Below are 19,167 nucleotides of genomic sequence, written 5' to 3' on the forward strand. Positions count from 1 at the left end.
CTGTTGTTTATGGTTTTATACAAAGAGCATTTACTTACTATGGAATCAGAAAAAGGAGAGAACACATTTTGATTTTTGAAAAACCCAAAGCACCCAGATAAAAAAAATTCCCAAGTCTGGGGACCGGGAAATCTGGGCGAGGGGTCAGCAGGACCAGGTCACAGGGCCGTTTATGTAACATTCTGGAAAGTGACCTTTATCTGTGGTGCCTGGGCTCCCTCAGCGCACATATGTGGACACACAGTGTGCCGGGGCTCCAGGAAAATACAACACATTTCCAAAGTGCCAATTTCACGCAGCAATTTGCAGAACGTGTTTTTATTTCTCGTAAGCAAATTCAGTCATAGGCACACTCTCCAACTCCTAACTGCATTTTCATACACGTTTTTCTTGGTCTCTCTGTTCTGCATGCTGAGAAAATCCCTCGCAGTTTTCTTCCACTGCCCTAAGACAGCATTTCTTAAATTTATCAGGCACATGAACTGATTACAGTGCTAAGTAGTCAGTGGGTCTGGGGTGGGCCTGAGTTTTCACATTTCTATGTGTGTGTCTGTCTGTGTGTATGTGTGTACATATACATACACATACGTGCACGTCAACACACACACCCCTAGATAAATGTGTACTTATGTGTATTCACACACACATAATTCTACATGCATAGGCCATAGGTGTTGGTTTTTTGTAGTCACCTTTTGGTTTAGTTTTACAGTGATTTTTTTTTTTACCACCTTGTTACCCAACTGTTGCTACAGAGCAATAAAAACTTTTCTATTTCCATTCCTGACTTCTTCTACTACTGGGAAAAGTAATTGATTTTTTTTTTTTTAATGTTTATCATGTTTCCAGTAAGTTTACCTCTGTACTTTAATCCCCAGCCATGTTGAACAATCCTGATTCCCCACACATGGCTCTGCTTTCTGGAAGGTCCTTCCTCATGTTCCTGACTCATTCATGCCATCCGAGAAGACCGACCACAGCCCCGCCTCCTACAGGAAGCCCTCCCTCTACACCCAGTGTTGGCAGGGTCCTTATCGAATTGTTTGTTTTCATTACTTTCCAGCCTAGTTTGTCTTTGGGTCCATCTCACTTAGCGGACTCTGAACTCTGTGGAGTCAAATGTCGGGTGTTAAACAAATTGCTGTTCTCAGAAGCCAGCGCCATGCCTGGAACACAGCAAATTCTCAAAAGGAAAACTGGGATTGCACCGCTCCAATTGAAAGCACCTGGTAATACCCAGCCAGGGCGACCTAGTTTTTTAAAGGATCCTTGATCTTTTCTGCTACATTACTCTTGACATTTATAAGTTAAGACACGTGTTCTTTAAGTGCAGCGCTCACCAACTTGATGTAATAACACTTGGTTCTGTAAAAATCATAAAGGGGGTGAGGGGCTTGGACCAGCTACAGAAACCTTGAATCCAAAAGTTAATTATCACAAATAGGACACAAGTCAAAGAATCAGGAGACAAGCAGAGGTGGGGTTAGGAAGGAAGCATACAGAGTGGCTTCATGGGAAGATATCACAGTAGCCAAAGTTCACATTTACTAGACTGTGGGCACCCAATGCTTAAGGAAAGTCGCTTGCTGGGAACTTCTCACTTATTGAAGACTTACCTCCAGTTAGCATGTGTGTCTCATTTAATCTGCCCAATGTTGAGCATTATAACCCTTCTTTACTGATGTAGAAACCAGTCCAAAGAGCTAAGTGACTTGTCCCAGGCCACAGAAAACACTAGAAGGTGGGCTCGGCCTCACCCCTCCAATCCCCAGGGCGCCTTCCCTTCAGGAAAAAGTCTTGTTGACATTCTCGGCCGAGCGCACAGTTCAAAGCAGAAAAACATGGTGTCATCTTCTGAGATGCACATTCTATCAGTGAGAACTTGGACGTGAAGTTAAAAATTAAGCAGCAAAGCCTGACTCGGGCTCTCCAACCTGCTGCCATCAGCCTGCCACGTGGCTCTTGTTTATTTTTGTGAAACTATAGGACTGTTTGAAAGGGGAGAAGAGACAGAAACAACTTCAAGGTAGCCTTATAGCAAGGGCTTAAAAGACTGGTTTAATGGTGAAGGTAAGTGCTTCTCTTCTTTTGGGGTCGGACAGTAATTACTAGTGAGTCAGAGGCCCATTGGAGGGAGGCAACGGGTTGAAGGAGCATCGGAGAAAGAACCTGAACAGCAGCCTAAGGGCCTCCATCTGGGGATGGCATCTGGCTCCAAAATGAAGAGAGACTTTCTAAAAAAAAAAAAAAAGGTGATTGATTCAATCAAGACCCTAGAGCGGGGCTTGAGGGGTCACCAGGGCCAGTGGACACCGTGAATGATGGTGGCTTCTCCGAGGACTCCCTGAGTGTTAACTGTGACAGCGTAGTGCATTGGACAGGCTTTGGCTGTGAAATAAAACACTGAACCACAGCCAACAAGGTTTGGGTTTGGGGACTGGGACAAATGAGTCTTCAGATTTCTCTACAGTTTTGAAATTGTCTCTCAAGGAAAGGAGAGCATGAACACAGTTGTAAGATCTAAGGCAAGAGAACCTGTACACTTGGGGAGAGCACCTGGCTCGTGAGCAGAGGGGAGGTCCAGAGACTATGGTTGGTGCTCTGGTGGGAAGGAAGCCCAGCGAGGAGACGAGGGGAAGGTGCCCAGAGGAAAGCACATCTGGGCTCACATTGGCCTGGAGGACGGTGCCCGAGGTCGTCCCTCGGAGGAGAGGTGCAGGGGCACTGCTGCCCATCTCCCAACTGGCTGGGCTCTGAACGCTCCATGGGCAGTGTCCATTTGCACCTTAATTTGGGCATAACGCCTGCCTGCTAGGATTGCCCACTACTGGTGCTCAGTACACTTTTTTCTTCATGGTTAAATTCATAAGTAAACTGATAGCATGACATAACCTACTAGAATAACCAATTTTATTTCAGGACCACCATCTTCTGAAAGGTAGGCGGTTTCCCTAACGGAAAAAATTACATCTTCCCATATTCTCTGAAGTTTGTGTCGGGCGCATCCCTTCCTCATCTGTTGTGTGGATTCTAGTCCACAATAGCCCACTTTTAAAAGGAAAAGTTTAAAACCAACATAACAATCCAAAGCACTTTTATAGAAATGTATATTTGCTGTACGCCTCTACTTAGGGGTCTGAGAGTCCGAGTGCCAGGCTGGTGACTGTCTGCTGTTACGGCTGCTGTTAACCACCATCGGATTTTACAATGTGTGATATTCTAGAGTGAGGAGGCGCGTCTCACACCTTTGTCTTCACTCACTATCCCCATGTTTCCTATGAAAATAGGGAGCATGTGGAACCTGTACTGCTTTTCTCCAATCTCATCCCCAGAATGGCAGAGCCTGGGTCCCTGGGCACCCTTTGACCTGCAGGTTCCTGCTCTTTCAACCACATTGGCATTTACTCTGAGTAAACGAGGAGACTGGGCTAACAGAGGTGATGCAAGACAGGCTGACTATTAGGGGAAATCTAAGGGCAATGAAAATGCCATTACAGAAAAATAGGAAGTGAAAGATTAAGAAGAATAGGAAAAATCTATTCTTCTGTTTATACACAAACTGTATTGTCTAGATTATTAATTTTATATTAAATGCAACTCCATAGTGCGTCGAAATTATTTTTTAAATACAGACTTTTCCTTTAACTTAATTTCACTTCCATTTTTTTCTCTGTCCACTCACAGCCGTGACCCTATGGTTCTCTGTATTTCACAGGTGTCACTCTTGAGTGGGCAGGTCCTAGACAATGTTTATTGCTGGGCTAAGACCCATTCCACTGTCTCTGTGCATGTCAGTTATGCCAGTGCTCAGACCCCATGATTTCATTTCCTGTGATCATTCTGGAAAAGCAGTTTCCTTTCTCACAGCACAGAAAGTCCCTGGTTTAGAATGGTTTGGGGTGTCCACCCGCTTTCCGTATTGGTCTCATGCAAAGGAAACAGGGGAATTAACAACCAAAATTAGCTATTGAGACAAAATTCGAAGAAGCATTTGAAACCATAAAAGCTAAGGCGGGGATGGCAACAGATGAGAAAAGCAGCTAAAGTGATGGTTTCTGATATGACTTCACTAACAACAACAAAAAGCAAGAAAGAGTAGTCGTTTTTATTTTTATATTTTTAAGTATTCAAAGCTCAACTTGAACGTATTTTCACCATCAAATCTCCTTCTGGATTAAAACTTAATTTAAGATCATAACAATTTCTATCTAGAATACCTCAAAATGAAGCTACCCTAGTGTACTTAAAATATGCTTGTGCTTAAAATATGAACATAAAGGGGAAGTTGTATTAACAGAAACGGCACCATCTGGGCGTTAGGAGACTTGTGCCGGCTCAGTCAAGTCTGTGACTTGAGGCAGTTTCTCAAACTTCCTGCACAGCAGTCATCTCATCAATAAAATGGGCATTGGGGCCAGAGAACCTCTGAGCCTCTTTCAGCTGTGGAGTTGGGTGTTTAGAAGCTTTTTTGCAGGGGTGGTGGGAAAGCTTTAAGTGGGGTTCTTGTAGCTGCAGGTGCAGTTAGAGAGCTGCCCTCAGCCGAGTCTTGGGATCTTGCAGAAAGAGGGAAATCAAACTGAAAACGGTGTGACTCTGGGTCGCCCAGGTGTCCATTCCAGTTTGTTCCAGCTGGAATCCAGGCACAGGGTACGGGACTGACCTCTTGGTATGGTGCAGAGCCTACCAAGATTGAGCAAACGCTGACATGCTTCCCGCGGCTAATTTTGTCTTATTAGCAACTGGGCCTCTATTTGGGTTCACTGTAATCAAAATAGTAAATTTCAAAACTTAGGTGGGGAGATCTTCTCCCCAGAGTTCCAGACACATCTGGCAAGCAGACAGCGATGCTGACCATGCTGACGACGCCCAACTACCGTTTTTTCAAAGACACTTAGCGTCTTCTAAATGAGTGTCGGCTAGTCATAAAGAAAATCTCTTGGTAAATATGGAAAATCATGAAGAAGAGTAGGGCCGCCGTCTTCCACAGTGTTATTCAGCGTCTTTGCGAACATTTCCGTGAAGTCCATCGTCAGTGTCTATGACACTGACTCAGCAAACCCTTACCGTTAGGGTCACTGGTCTCCAGGCTTACGGGGTAGTAACTAATACTACAAACTATATTCGGAGGCAAAATTCTTCATCTGTATCTCTCCTTATGATTCTTCCCCCGACGGCGGAGACGATGAGGATCCCTGTGGGCGTGGATGTCCCATTAATGTGCAGAAAGAATGCAAAGCTTTGTGAGGAAGCACAGACACCACCGGTGTCTGCAGAGCGCGGGCCCTGCCGCTCAGGATCCGCTGCAAAGTCCGCAGCATCCTTAGGAGGGTGACGGCCCCCAAAAGAGAGCAGCGCAGGCTCCCGAGGAGCCCCACGGGTGGCCGGAGCAAACCCTGCCCCTCGGGGCCATGACGCCCCTTCACACAGCGGGGTTTCCTTTCGGGCGACGCTGCAGGCGGCCGGGAGCCCTTTCCAGCCCCACGAAGTGTCCGGACTGCGCGTGGCAGAGGCGAGGGCGGACGTTTTAGACTCTCCAGGGGACGCGCCCGTGTGACCAGCGTCGTGCTCCGTGTTCAGAGCGGACGCCGTGGACGGGGCGGGGCGGGGGGAAGGGCCGCTCCGCGGGTTCCGTTTCCGTGTAGTCCCCGCAGCCCCACGCGGGGCAGGACAGGCGAGGGCGGACACGGGGACACGGGGGACACGGGGGACACGGGGACACGGGGGGCACGGGGACACGGGGGGCACGGGGACACGGGGGGCACGGGGGCACGGGGGACACGGGGGGCACGGGGGGCACGGGGGACACGGGGGGCACGGGGACACGGGGGACACGGGGACACGGGGGGCACGGGGGGCACGGGGGCACGGGGGGCACGGGGGCACGGGGGGCACGGGGGACACGGGGACACGGGGGCACGGGGGACACGGGGACACGGGGGACACGGGGACACGGGGGCACGGGGACACGGGGGGCACGGGGACACGGGGGGCACGGGGACACGGGGGGCACGGGGGCACGGGGGGCACGGGGGGCACGGGGGCACGGGGGGCACGGGGACACGGGGGGCACGGGGGACACGGGGGACACGGGGACACGGGGGACACGGGGACACGGGGACACGGGGGGCACGGGGACACGGGGGGCACGGGGGCACGGGGGGCACGGGGGCACGGGGGGCACGGGGGCACGGGGGACACGGGGACACGGGGACACGGGGGGCACGGGGACACGGGGGGCACGGGGGCACGGGGGGCACGGGGGCACGGGGGCACGGGGGGCACGGGGGCACGGGGGGCACGGGGGCACGGGGGGCACGGGGGCACGGGGGCACGGGGGGCACGGGGACACGGGGGACACGGGGACACGGGGACACGGGGGGCACGGGGACACGGGGACACGGGGGGCACGGGGACACGGGGGGCACGGGGGCACGGGGGGCACGGGGGCACGGGGGCACGGGGGGCACGGGGGCACGGGGGGCACGGGGGCACTGGGGGCACGGGGGCACGGGGGCACGGGGACCGGGCAGGGCCTGAATGCCGGGCGGGGCCGCGGCCCCCGCTCTGGAAGCCCCCGCGCGGGCGTGGCGATGACTCGCGCTCTGTGATGTCGGCCCGCGGGCGCGGAGCCGGGCGCCGGCCGGTGCTGCGCGAGGGCCGCGCGGACCGAGAGGATGCTCGGCGCGGTCATGCTCCGGGTTGTGCTTCTCCCCGCAGATCAAAGCCCGTCGTGGTCAGAGACACTCAGGGCAGAGCGCGTCGCTGCCCCGAAGCGCGCTGCCGTTTCCCCGCCGAGCCCCATGGACCAGGAGCCGGCCGCCAGGAGAGGTAAAGCCACCCGGTGCTGGCAGCTGCCCCCGGGCCACCCGGTGCTGGCAGCTGCCCCCCGAGCCCCCCCCCAGCCACCTGGGTGCTGGCAGCTGCCCCCCGAGCCCCCCCCCAGCCACCTGGGTGCTGGCAGCTGCCCCCCGAGCCCCCCCCCAGCCACCTGGGTGCTGGCAGCTGCCCCCCGAGCCCCCCCCCAGCCACCTGCGGTGCTGGCAGCTGCCCCCGGGCCACCTGGGTGCTGGCAGCTGCCCCCGGGCCACCTGGGTGCTGGCAGCTGCCCCCCGAGCCACCTGGTGCTGGCAGCTGCCCCCCGAGCCACCTGGTGCTGGCAGCTGCCCCCCAGCCACCTGCCACGCTGGGGAAGCGGGGCGCTGTTTCCCGGCGCGCACCCTCGCCCCCCGTCCCCCTCCGCGGCCAGGCCCTGGCTGTAGACTCAGGTGTAGGATGGGACCAGCTCCAGCCCCTCAGCCTGGTACCTGTCGTTGCTTCTCAGGGAGCCCCGCGGAGTTATCGATCAGAAATTAAGCTAAATGATCAGTAAACCCTGGGACACACGAAATGGAACGAGTCTTTAAAAAGTGATTTTACACAAACCCCCAGTCTTTGCATGAATCCCCACTACGGTGTCCTTGCCGGGTAGCAGGCTAGGTCCCCTGAGCTTGGACATCTCCAGTAATAAGGAAACCTTTTGAGGCAATCAATCCCATCCCTGAGCCAACTGGCCCTTAAAAAAAAAAAGTATTTCCTCCATTATACAGGGTGTCCCCCCAAAAACGTATGCACATTTTTAATAATGATAAAGGTAGTGTTCATTAAAATACATTTTATTTTCAAACTGTAATAGAATCAGCTGTTAAAGTGTGTATACATTTGGGGAGAGACGCCCTGTATTTTCATGTTTCCTCACAGGTTTTCTCTTGTTTCTCTTTACTCCTAGTTCTACAAATATGAAAAAAAAAAAACTGACCCCATCATTCACATGGGGACCCTTCAATACTGGCCTGTTGTTTCACTTCATGGGGACTTTAAAAAATTTTGTTCTTGTAACATAGTGAATACTCTTCCGCTACCACAAACTGAGTAAAAATGATTCTCCACATTAATTTCTTTAAAAGCTGAGCATCTGTGAAGGCAGGACCTGGTGACACACAACAAAAACATTTCCAAGTGAAGGTCACACTCGAGTTAGTGGAAGGGCTTGTTTACGCTCTACCCTCAGATACTTTAAAAGAAGATCCTGGGTTGGTTAGAGCATCATCCTGATATGCCAAGGTTTTGGGTTCGATCCCCGGTCAGGGCACACACAAAAATCAACTGGTGATGCAGAAATAAGTGGAGCAACAAATCGATGTTTCTCCCTCCCCCCTCTCTTCCTTTCTCTCTCTCTAAAAATCAATCAATAATTTAAAACTAAATAAATAAAAAGAAGACCCTGGATGTTCGACCAGCTTCATTCCAAGGCAGCTGTCTAGTAGAAACTTTCGAGATTTTTGGTGAATGAATATGCAAAGCAGATGAGGCCACTGACTGGCGGCTGGGAGAAAGGTTTAGTGACAGCTCGGCCACCATCTCCCCGCTTCGTTATGGAACAATGTGATATAAATACCTTCACTTAGGTTTTCCTATATTTATTATCTGCTTCCCATTGTTGCTTTCTTGATTATAAGATCCCAGATTCATTGTCTTGAAGCCAAGGAAAGAAAATGACAGAGGAGGGTTGCAGTCTTGGTCATTTGAGTGAAAGGAGACGGTGGGACTGCAGTGTTTCTCAGTGAGAGGAGCGACCGCAGCCAGGAGCTCCCTGCATTGTCCTTCCCTAGGCCCAAATTTCTGCTCCTTACGCTGTGGACTGGCTGTGGTCATGCACCTCTCAAACCTCACCATGATCACCCAGCGGGTGAGCCTGAGCATCGCCATCATCGCCATGGTCAACAGCACCCGGCAGCCTGCCCTGGTCAACGCCTCCGCGGATGAGCCCCTTGTAGACGCCCTGAGGGACTCCAGCAGATCCATCAAGGAATTCAACACAGAGGTAAGTGAGATGGAAAACCAGCCCTTTGTCGGGAGGGAAAACCCAGTTTGAAGGGAAGACTTCGATCTTGATTCTGTGGGTAGAGAAGCATGAATTTTCAATGATGAACTTTTTAGAACTGAAATTATTTTTCCTTGAGCTATGGCTTCACTCTCTGATAATCTTTCATTAACGTTATCATAATTACAAGATGGAGGAATATAGGAAAAAACTGTGAAAGCTTCTAAAAAGGAATAGGTTACTGGGCGTCTTCAATGAAAAAAGTAGGCACCATCTCAGCGCATCCTTCTGCCTGATCCTGCGCAGGTCTCGGCACCTTCCCTTGTCTTCGAGCCATTTTACAACTTAAGTTCTACACACAAATGGTATTGCAAATGGTCCTTGCCTGAAGCTCTGCAAATGTATTTGTCCTGTGGAAAATCGGCTGACTTCCTCCACTTGCGCCTCAGTTGAATAAGCCAGTTTTGCCATTTATTGAGCCTCTTTTCCAGCATTACTTCCTGCACATGTATATGTGTGTGTGGTTCTTCAAATTTTCCTCCAGATCAGCTGCAATATCTTACCATCCTCATATTTCATAATTTTATTCCCTGGGACCCTGCTCATTTACGATGACCTATCATTCATTCTGCACATTCACTCTCCCTGCTCGAGAATCCAGGATCCCCCGTGTTGCCAGACTCCTCTCTCCACGTGCTGGACCCCTCCGGAGCCTGGCCCACCTCTCAGCACCCTCACATCTGCTGAGCGGCCCAGGGACAGTCCCTGCTCTGAGCAGTCAGAGCCCCGGTGCATCGCTGACCCTCTGGTATCGTTCCAGATGCTGCAAAGTCCACTTTTCTGTTTTCTTCAATGAGAATGAATTTTCTTGTTTCTCTTGATACAAATCAGAGTCATTCTTAAAGGCTGCTTCAAGTACTGCTCCCTTCCTGGGACCTTCCCAGCTCCCTCTTCTCAGAGTCCCTTTTCCACTGGTGGTCATCTTCAAACTCGAATTCTGACGTGAATCGTGTATCTTGCATTATTTATTTTAAGTGGACAAAGTATTTTATAGTTCACAGTGTTTGGCCCTCTACTCCCATTTATAACATGATGTTTCACATCTAATGGGCTACCAAAAATTATTTACGGGCCCTGGCCGGCATGGCCCAGTTGGTTGGACACCGTCCTGCGCACCAAAGGGTTTTGGGCTCAATGCTCTCACGCCGATGTTTCTCTCCCCCTCTCTTTTTCTCTCTCTCTAAAAATCAATTTAAAAAATCTTTAAAGGAAGTGTTTATTGGGCTACATCAGAAGGGGAATGTGACCTTACTCATGCGTCATCGTGTTTAGGAAGCCAGCTCTGCAAGGCAGGCGACCATCATCCCTACACCTGGCATCAGGGACAGATCTGGGTGAGAGCTCAGTAACGCTGCACCCTCCTTACTCTTTGACATGAGGGTCAGGGTGTCACCCAACTTCTACCAGAAACAAAATAGCTAAAGGGAGATATTCCACAGACGAAACATCTCTCCGTCTCCCTTCACCTACATCTTCCCACCACCCATTTGTGTGATTATTTCTTTATCTCATTTCTCCTTCAATTCCTCTGTTTTTTCTTCCTCTGAGAGAAGTTAATTCTGGGTTGTTTGGAAAAGGTGGAATATTTAAGTTAGATTTAGAAAAATAGAGAAAAACCAAATTTCATCTTTTATGGTAGGGTCCCACCAACCACAAGCAGCTCCGGCTGTGAAGCAGATTTTCTTAGCGAAGAATTTTCCTTCCCCCCCCCCAGACCTCTGTATACGAATGGAGCCCCGAAACCCAGGGCATCATCTTCAGCTCCATCAGCTACGGGATTATACTGACCCTGATCCCCAGCGGGTATCTGGCTGGGATATTTGGTGCGAAGCACATGCTGGGGGCCGGTTTGCTCGCCTCCTCCCTTCTCACGCTCTTCACGCCGCTGGCTGCTGACCTGGGAGTGAGCTTGGTGATTGTGATTCGCACGGCCCAGGGCATGGCCCAGGTACTCAGACGCTTTCTCCCCTCCGAGTGCAATACAGACTCCTGAATCTACCAGCGATCAGAGGCCTCAACGGTTTTCATTTCAGGGGATGGCATGGACGGGGCAGTTTACCATCTGGGCCAAATGGGCTCCCCCGCTCGAACGCAGCAAGCTCACCAGCATCGCCGGCTCCGGTAAGGATTCCGACCCGGGTCCCAGCTCTCCCACACCCTCCCTGCGAGGCAGGGATGGCTTTGGGGAGAGGGGTCAAAGTCCTTCCCCAAAATTCAACAGCGTAGGACGGTACATAGCAGATGAGAAAGATGCCTCGGTGCTGGAGCACCACGGAGGCTCGGCACAGAGCAGACCGTCATGAACCCCGAAAGCATCATGGGGAAAAGAGTGTAGAAGCCATTTGAAACACCATTTTAGCAAAGATATACAATGAGAACTAAGACTGTTGGAGCTCAGGGCGGGAAGAGAGTTTACACGGCACTGCTTTTGTCAGAGTGAATACTGTTCACGTTGTCGCCCCCCTGGACTGAGCCGCCCTGAGAGCAGGGACGGTGGCTTATTAATGTGCGTCAGTCCTTCCTGTTCTGTCCCCACCCTCCTGTTGCTCGCTGCCAGAATGTGACTCCGGTTATAAGGAAATTAGGTGGGCTGTGGATTTCGCCAGGTTGGTGTTAAGGGCCATGTTATTATTATTATCACTATTGTCATAAATCCTAATTCCTTCACGTGACTTTATTGGGGAGATCTGAGTGACAAGAAAGACGCTCGTCACCCATCATTCCAAGGCTGCCCCCTCACTGCTGGGACGACACCCGGGGGCCCCAGGGTCTCAGCCTCCGCCCGGTCACAGCGCTCTTCCTCCCCCTTCTCCCCAGGAGCAGCGTTCGGATCCTTTCTCATCCTCTGTGTGGGGGGGCTCATCTCGCAGGCCCTGGGCTGGCCCTTCATCTTCTACATATTCGGTGAGTCGCTTTCTCTCCCCCTAACGCCTCCGTTTCCCCGGCGTCCGGCCACATTCTTCCTGCAGGACAGGACAGGCCCTTTGCTAAGCGGGAGGCGACAAGCGCCCTGAGGATCGGTTGGTGGGTTTCTTGGTCTAGCCTAGGCGGTGGCGATGCTCCTGCTGCCTCCAGGGGGCTCCGACGGTGACAAACGGCTGTCTCTGTTTGAGAGATGGTATCTGGAGAGCTTTAGTTAACAGGAGATTTGGCCTGGCCAGTGTGGCTCAGCGGTTGAGCATCGCCCCATGAACCAGGAGGTTGTCGATTCGATTCCCGGTTGGGGCACATGCCCGGGCTGCAGGCTCGATCCCCAGTAGGGGGCGAGCAGGAGGCAGCCGATCATTGATTCTCTCTCATCATTGATGTTTCTCTCTCTCTCCCTCTCCCTTCTCCTCTCTCTCGAAAATCAATTTTTAAAAAAACATATTAAAAGGAGAATTGTAGAAGAAGTGATATAAAGAGGTGTGGAAATTGAGGTCCTTGGGGTGGAATAACCATGAATTGGTGTGCGTTTTGGAGGGGGTACCACTTCAGACAAACTCCCTTCCTCGCAGCTCACAAATCTACTTGAGATCTAACTGGGTCCTGGCTTCCCAGGTAGCATTGGCTGCATGTGCTGTGTCCTGTGGTTCGCGGTCATTTACGACGACCCCGCTCACCACCCGTGCATAAGCCTCAGGGAAAGGGAGCACATCCTGTCCTCACTGGCCCAGCAGGTACTGAGCACCCCCCGTGGCTGCCGGGGGTCACCAGGGCGGGGCGGGGCTCCCGGGGCGGGCCTCTGGCCTCTTCTCATACCCACGCTGATTGGATATTTCCTTTCAGCCCACTTCTCGAAGACGATCCGTCCCCATAAAGGCTATGGTCAGATGCCTGCCTCTGTGGGCCATTTTCACAGGGTTTTTCAGCCATTTCTGGTTATGCACCATCATTGTGACGTACCTGCCGACATACATCAGCTCTGTGCTCCACGTCAACATCAGAGAGGTGAGCGTGCTTCCGACACACCTGTGACAATGAGAACATTGTCAGTGGGGACATTGGTGTCCATGCTGCCTATGACATCCTGGCTTTGCCCACAACCATTTAACCTTCACAACGACCTTGAGCGAGGCACCGTAAGGATCCCCATGGCACAGGTGTGGAAACAGGACACACAGAGGTGAGAGGACGGCCTGGATTCCACACCTGCCTGGTGACAGAGCTGCTGCAGTGGGAGCTCCTAACCACCGCGCTTCGTTCTTGCTTCAAGTCCTCTTAGAAATTAATATCGCTTGTCTCGGGTGCCGGCCCTCTCGCCTGAGACAGTGATACCACTAGTTTCCTTAAAACAACTCAATGTCATGCCCGGGCCAGTTTGGCTCAGTGGTTAGAGTGCTGGCCCAGGGACCAGAGGGTTGCAGGTCTGATTCCTGGTCCAGGGCATGTGCCTGGGTTGCAGGTTCAATCCCCAGGGCCGATCGGGGCACATGCAGGAGGCAGCCCATCGATGTGTCTCTCTCACATCGATGTCTCTCCCTCTCCTCCTTCCTTTCCACTCTCTGTGAAAATCAATGGAAAAAATATCCTCAAGTGAGGATGGACCAAAAAAAAAAAAAAGAATGTCAGGAGGGCTGACAGTGGTGTGTGTGACGTTGGTGCCCTGTCCCGTGTCCTCACCGGGTCAGTTTCCTCCCCCAGAGCGGGGTCCTGTCCTCCCTGCCCTACGTTGCTGCCTCGACGTGCACGATTCTCGGAGGGCAGCTGGCCGACTTCCTCCTGTCCAGGAATCTTCTCAGGCTGATCACCGTGCGAAAACTCTTCTCGTCCCTGGGTAAGGACAGGCGGACGGGCGTGGGGAACAGATCCCTTCCTGCCTGGTCTGAGCGGGTCCTGCCCCCATCTTCCCCCCAGGGCTGCTGCTCCCCTCGCTCTGTGCCGTGGCCCTGCCCTTCGTGGCTTCCAGCTACCTGACAACCATTGTTCTGCTGATACTCATTCCTGGGACCAGCAACCTGTGCGACTCGGGGTTCATCATCAACACCTTGGACGTGGCCCCCAGGTGAGACCTGTACCTGCTGGTGCCTCCTCCAGGCCCCTGCAGAGGTGTCGGGCCTCAGTCTTACCCTGTGACTCCTTTGTGTTGCTGACATACAATATACGGCGGCAGAATAGTGACAAATGGCTGGAAATGTCAGCCTGTGGCCATGGCCTGAGGCGTTTTCAGAACACACCCAGTCCTCACAGCGACGGAGGAGGCCCTCTTGTCATCCACGCGTGATAGGGGAGAAGGCTGGGGCACAGTTCAGGTGACATGCCCGACGTCACACACACGTAGAGCCAGGATCTAAACCCAGGCATTCTGTACGGAGTCTGCTGTCCTGTCCACTCGACATACTGCCAGGAGGGAGCCTGGACTCCCCGGGGGCAGAGTCTCTCCCTGGTTGTGGGCTTGGAGGCAGGTGATCATCGCCCTGAAGGTCGAGACACCACGTCAGGCTAGACGACTTTGCCAATAGAGCTGAACTGCACCCGAGTTGAGCGGCTGAAAAGCCATCTTTCTGTCTAAGAAAAGGCCACTATAAAACGCTCGCTGTTTGAGGAAGCAGCTTCCTGTAAAACCACCTATGACATCATCGCCCACAGGTACGCGAGCTTCCTCATGGGCATCTCTCGGGGATTCGGGCTCGTCGCGGGGATCATCTCCTCCACGGCCACCGGATTCCTCATCAGCCAGGTGGGGCCCGCTTACCGAGCAAGCGGGAGCAGCAGGTGCTGCGCTGGCACCGGGCACGCACGGCCGGGCCTCTGCTCCCGGGACTGTGGTCGGATGGGAAAGGCGGGCACGGACGCCACCACCCTGCCCTGCTCGGAGCAGACTCTCAGCCGGGCTCCGGGAGCTCAGGTTCCCGGGGGAAAATAAGAGCAGGGTTTCTAAAGCTGAACAGTGTCCGATTGATGGAAACGGGAGGTTCGGGCAGAGCAAACAGCACGGTGACTGTCTGGAGGAACAAACGCAGAGCGAAGGGCAGACTTCGAGTACGAGAGGGAAACGGGGCAGACGAGAGATGACAAGGAGTCCGCTCAGATTCACTCTGACTTTAGAGTCACGAATGGAAACACCCGTGTTGGAGGCCAGTTTAAAGAGGTTAATTCATGGTAGACAAAGCTGGGAGGGTGGCGGACGCTCTAACCACTGAGCAACACCAGCCAGGGCCATGGTTAGTTTTCGACCAAACTGCTAGGGACGCACTGTGCCTGTAGTGACAGACACGACCTTGCACCCACGAGGCCTCGGTGAGCAGCGTCGGGCGGGCTGGCTGCGTGCAGCGCGGTGGTTCCGAGCCGTCCAGCCAAGGGATTGTTGTGACTGACGCCTCAAACCAAACGACGCAGCGAACAGAGGATGAGATCTTTCTGTTGTGCTTAATCGTCACCCAAGGATATTTTTCCCATTGCTTTTCAGAGAGTGAAAGGGAGAGAGAGAAACATCAATGTGAAAGAGACACATCGATTGGTTGCCTCCTACATGTGCCCCCAACCGGGGCCTGGGATCAAACTTGCAACCGAGGTATGTGCCCTTGACCAGGAACCGAACCTGAGACCCTTCGGTTCAAGGGCCGACGCTCTAACCCCTGAACCACTCCAGCAGGGCGAGGGTGAGATCTTAACAAGGCCATTTTAGGCATCATTTTCCATGAATGATAGGATTTTTCATGACTGTTGGGATCCCAAATCCAGAAAAACACTGGTGTACGTGAACTTATTTTGGTTTAAAGAAAAATCCGTCCCCACCCAGAACCCATCTTTCATTTGAGAGTCATTTTGTGTCCAAGTTCCATAAAACCGTCTCTGATAAGTTAAGACACGTGGCTATTGCAGGTCATTCCTTATGCTCTTCAGGGTCAGCATGGCCACACACGATACAGAGGATTTCTAGGCCTGGTGGGGAAGGAACTTGTGAGACTGATGGTTCCGGCCTTTTGCTTCCAGGATTCTGTGTCCGGGTGGAGGAATGTCTTTTTCCTGTCTGCCGCTGTCAACATGTTTGGCCTGGTGTTTTACCTCACGTTTGGACAAGCAGAGATCCAGGACTGGGCCAAGGAGAGGACCCTCACCCGCCTCTGAGGACACAGGGCTGCAGACGTCAATGTAGAACTGACCATCGACGTTTCAACGTTTTTTTTTAACTTGTCTTCATTCTTTCTTCACGGTCAGCTCGGCAGTTCTCAGCGGGGTGGTGTGTTAGACTTTCCTGGGGAGCCTCTGAAACATACTGACGTGCGGGTCCTGCTCCGGAGATGCCGAACGCACTGGTCTGGGGTGGCACCCGGACACCATGAATGTTTAGACACTCCCCAGGGTTTCTAACACAGAGGCAGGGTCGACAACAGCTGGACACGCTTCAAATATCAATTCCTGCTGCCTTGGAATTTCCCTCTTTGGAAAGTACTGGGTGGATAAAAATCTGTGGAAATAATTACCAATAACGAGTTCCATGGGGGTGATTATGGACACAGCAGAGATCTGCCGGGACCTGTAGCCGTGTTACAGAGCTCCGCACGGGACACAGCGTGAAGTCTGTCATCTACGGGATTCGCATTTTTATTGTTTATATACTGTGAAAGTTGGATGTTTATTTATGTGGTTAACTTCTATTAAAACTCACGTACTAAAATTAAATAGACCATTTTCAAATTATTTAGATTAGGATTATTTCCATCATGCAAAACAGGTATCTACTTATTCATTCTAGTTAAATTCCAGGAGATCCACGACCAGGAAATGACCCGGAGATGAAATGACTGAGGTTAACGAGAAACTGGGGGCCGAGAGGGTGGGTGCAGGAGAGAGAAGACAGAATTGAAAAGCTTGCACTGTGAGAAGAAAGGATGGGAGGCGAGGCAACGTGGGCACTTCCAAAAGGGACAAGGAGATGGCTTGGACCAAGCTAGGGATTCCCCCTGGACAGGGGTAGTAACTGTGTGTTGTTGACGGCAGACTCCTGGGCTGATATCCTTGACTGGGGTGCTAGTCACGTGGGGGTTTCACTTTGGGAAAAGTGTACATTTATGTTTTGCACACTTTTATGCATGTAAAACGTAGAAGAATTTAAAAGATCGGAGGGAGGGCAGGGTGGCAAAGGAAGACCTCGTGGAGAGAGTGACGTATGAGTCGAATGAGCACTGAAAGTTAGTAAAAGTGACTAAGGAAAAGTAGTAAGAGTGCTCCAGGCAAAGGAGCCAGCCTGGCTGAGAAGCACGATTGATGATTGATGATAACATATGACAATAATAGCACAGCAAGAGCCAGCGTTTGCGGAGGGCTTAGTACGTGGCAGTTCATTCTCACAGCAGCCCGGTGGGTAGGCAGGTTATTACCCCAGTTTTACAGTGAGGCAACGGAGGCAGCAACTAAATAAATATTGTGCAATAAGATTTAGACTCCAGGCAGGCTGGCTGGACCGTAACGATTAGGAAAACTTGGAAGACACGCAACAGATCTTTTCAGAAATAGAAAGAAGCAAAGATCTTGGGGAAGACATAATCGGACACCCATGTGGAAGTCACTGGCTTTTGATTTTCGATACTATGCAGGGTCCTGAGTGACCCCCTCCCCCCGTTTTCAGAGAACTTGCAGGGAACCAGCAAACAGTTGGAAGAAAGAACGAATCCAAACGAAAGCCTTACTCTAGTTATGACGACTCCACTCACAAGATAGGTTGTTACCTGGCATTTGACTTCAAATGAGGGTTAATGAGACCAATTAATTAAAAACATTCAAAACACAACAGGACACAAAATACCCAGAGCTGCCGCGCCTGCCAGGGGTGCACAAGCGATGTGCGTGGGGGGCAATCTGGGCTTCGCTCCCGTGCAGGTGACCCCATTTCTCTCCTAAAATCAGTAAGTCCCCAGCTGACCAGCTCATCACGAGCGCTAACTGGATATCTGGAAGGGTGCGCCCTGCGGGTGCCACGGCTCGATCATCCCGAGGGGACCAGACTCCACACCTGGACCCACGGCCACCCAGGCCGCCTGGCTCTGCAGCGTCCCTGGTGCCGGGAGGGACCCTGCCTCCCGCCCGTAAGCTCAGTGGGCTCTCCTGCTGGTTTCGATACTGAAACTCCCTTCTCTGAGTCTGGGCTCCCTCCACCTCTAACCAATTTGTTTCCATTAGCAGACTGGGCGCCGAATGAGTCCCTGCTGCTGGCTCAGCAGTTCGGGTCGTGGCCCTGGTGTCCTGTGGGAAGGACTTCCCCGCAGCGGCACCCTCCTCCTCACGCTCTGATTGCGCAGCGACATTTCCCTCCCCCTCCCCGCGCCCTCCCACAAACGCCTCCTTTCCCCAGGCTGGCGCCTGTCTCCCTGTCACCATCTCAGGTGTCCGGAAGAGCTGTGAGCCTTAACCCATCAAACCCCAGGACGCTCCACACGTCACAGCGCACAGTCCCCGATTCCCAGGCCGGTACCGTCTTCCATGCCCGTTTTCCAGGACCCCTGCCTCCCCACCTGCAAGACGCCCACACAACCCCCCGCCCCCACCCGCCCCGCCGAAGCCCTTAAAAACGTCTGCAGGCAGAGTCAGCGCCCCGCACGGTCCTGCTCACATCTCACGGTTAAGTTCTGCACCTTCACCTGTTCTACCTGCAGGTCACCTCCTGGAGGTGACAATCGCCTCTGCCTGTTCCGTGGCTGCTGTCCTCAGGGGGTAAGATCTTCCCGGGTTAGCCAGGCGCTCCCGGTACTGCGGTTGCTGGAACCGGGCATTGAAACTGGAAAGTACACAAGAAAAATGTCTAAGGAAAAAAAGCAAGAATTTGCAGTGTGGCCACCTAGCTCACAGTTGAATGTGTTGTGTAGATAAACCAGACACACCACGTTACTCAGAAAAGGCAGGTAACAGGCAACACCATAGAGACAGTCTCCAGCGCGAGCTCGATGGCCAGCTTGACCCCACGGGTCACAGAGAAGGTGGCACCGAATGGGAGTCTGACTCGAACTTGGAGACAAAAAGGATTTGCCAGAATCACGGTAAGAAAAGGGGAAACGGACACTCTGTCTTCTCTAACAATTCTCATCACGAAAACACAGCAATCTAAAAACCAACCTCGTTCCAAAGGAAAACGTAAAATTTTTTTTAAAAGGTGGCTATTATGATCTAACACAGGAAATATTTTGATCTATATTTAAGTGTTTAGAAATTAATTATAGAGATGAAGCAATGTTGGATTTTTTTTTCCAACGCAGAGACATCTCAAGTCTATGTCTACCAAGTCAAACCAAGTAGGACGCAGGAACCAACAGCCCATGAGCATTTCAGAG

General features: G+C 52.3%; 1 protein-coding gene across 4 annotated transcripts; it reads left to right on the forward strand.

Moving 5' to 3' along the window:
• The first annotated feature begins 1,955 nt into the window (after positions 1 to 1,955).
• On the forward strand, positions 1,956 to 16,202 carry LOC308548674 (sodium-dependent phosphate transport protein 3). 4 transcript variants are annotated; one of them, XM_081120547.1, is made up of 12 exons: positions 1,960 to 2,070; positions 6,718 to 6,828; positions 8,649 to 8,860; positions 10,635 to 10,868; positions 10,954 to 11,041; positions 11,738 to 11,824; positions 12,461 to 12,579; positions 12,689 to 12,850; positions 13,531 to 13,676; positions 13,757 to 13,904; positions 14,489 to 14,579; positions 15,836 to 16,202. In XM_081120547.1, the coding sequence occupies exons 2-12, from the start codon at positions 6,801 to 6,803 to the stop codon at positions 16,030 to 16,032; spliced, it is 1,512 nt and encodes a 503-aa protein (XP_080976673.1). In that variant the 5' UTR covers positions 1,960 to 2,070; positions 6,718 to 6,800; the 3' UTR covers positions 16,033 to 16,202. The 4 variants fall into 4 exon arrangements, with proteins under 4 accessions (XP_080976676.1, XP_080976673.1, XP_080976675.1 ...); XM_081120548.1 differs by having other exon boundaries at positions 1,963 to 2,070; positions 13,544 to 13,676; XM_081120550.1 differs by lacking the exon at positions 14,489 to 14,579 and having other exon boundaries at positions 1,956 to 2,070.
• Positions 16,203 to 19,167: the final 2,965 nt, after the last annotated feature.

This window comes from Miniopterus schreibersii (assembly GCF_964146895.1).
Source record: "Miniopterus schreibersii genome assembly, chromosome: 19".
NCBI lineage: Eukaryota > Metazoa > Chordata > Mammalia > Chiroptera > Miniopteridae > Miniopterus > Miniopterus schreibersii.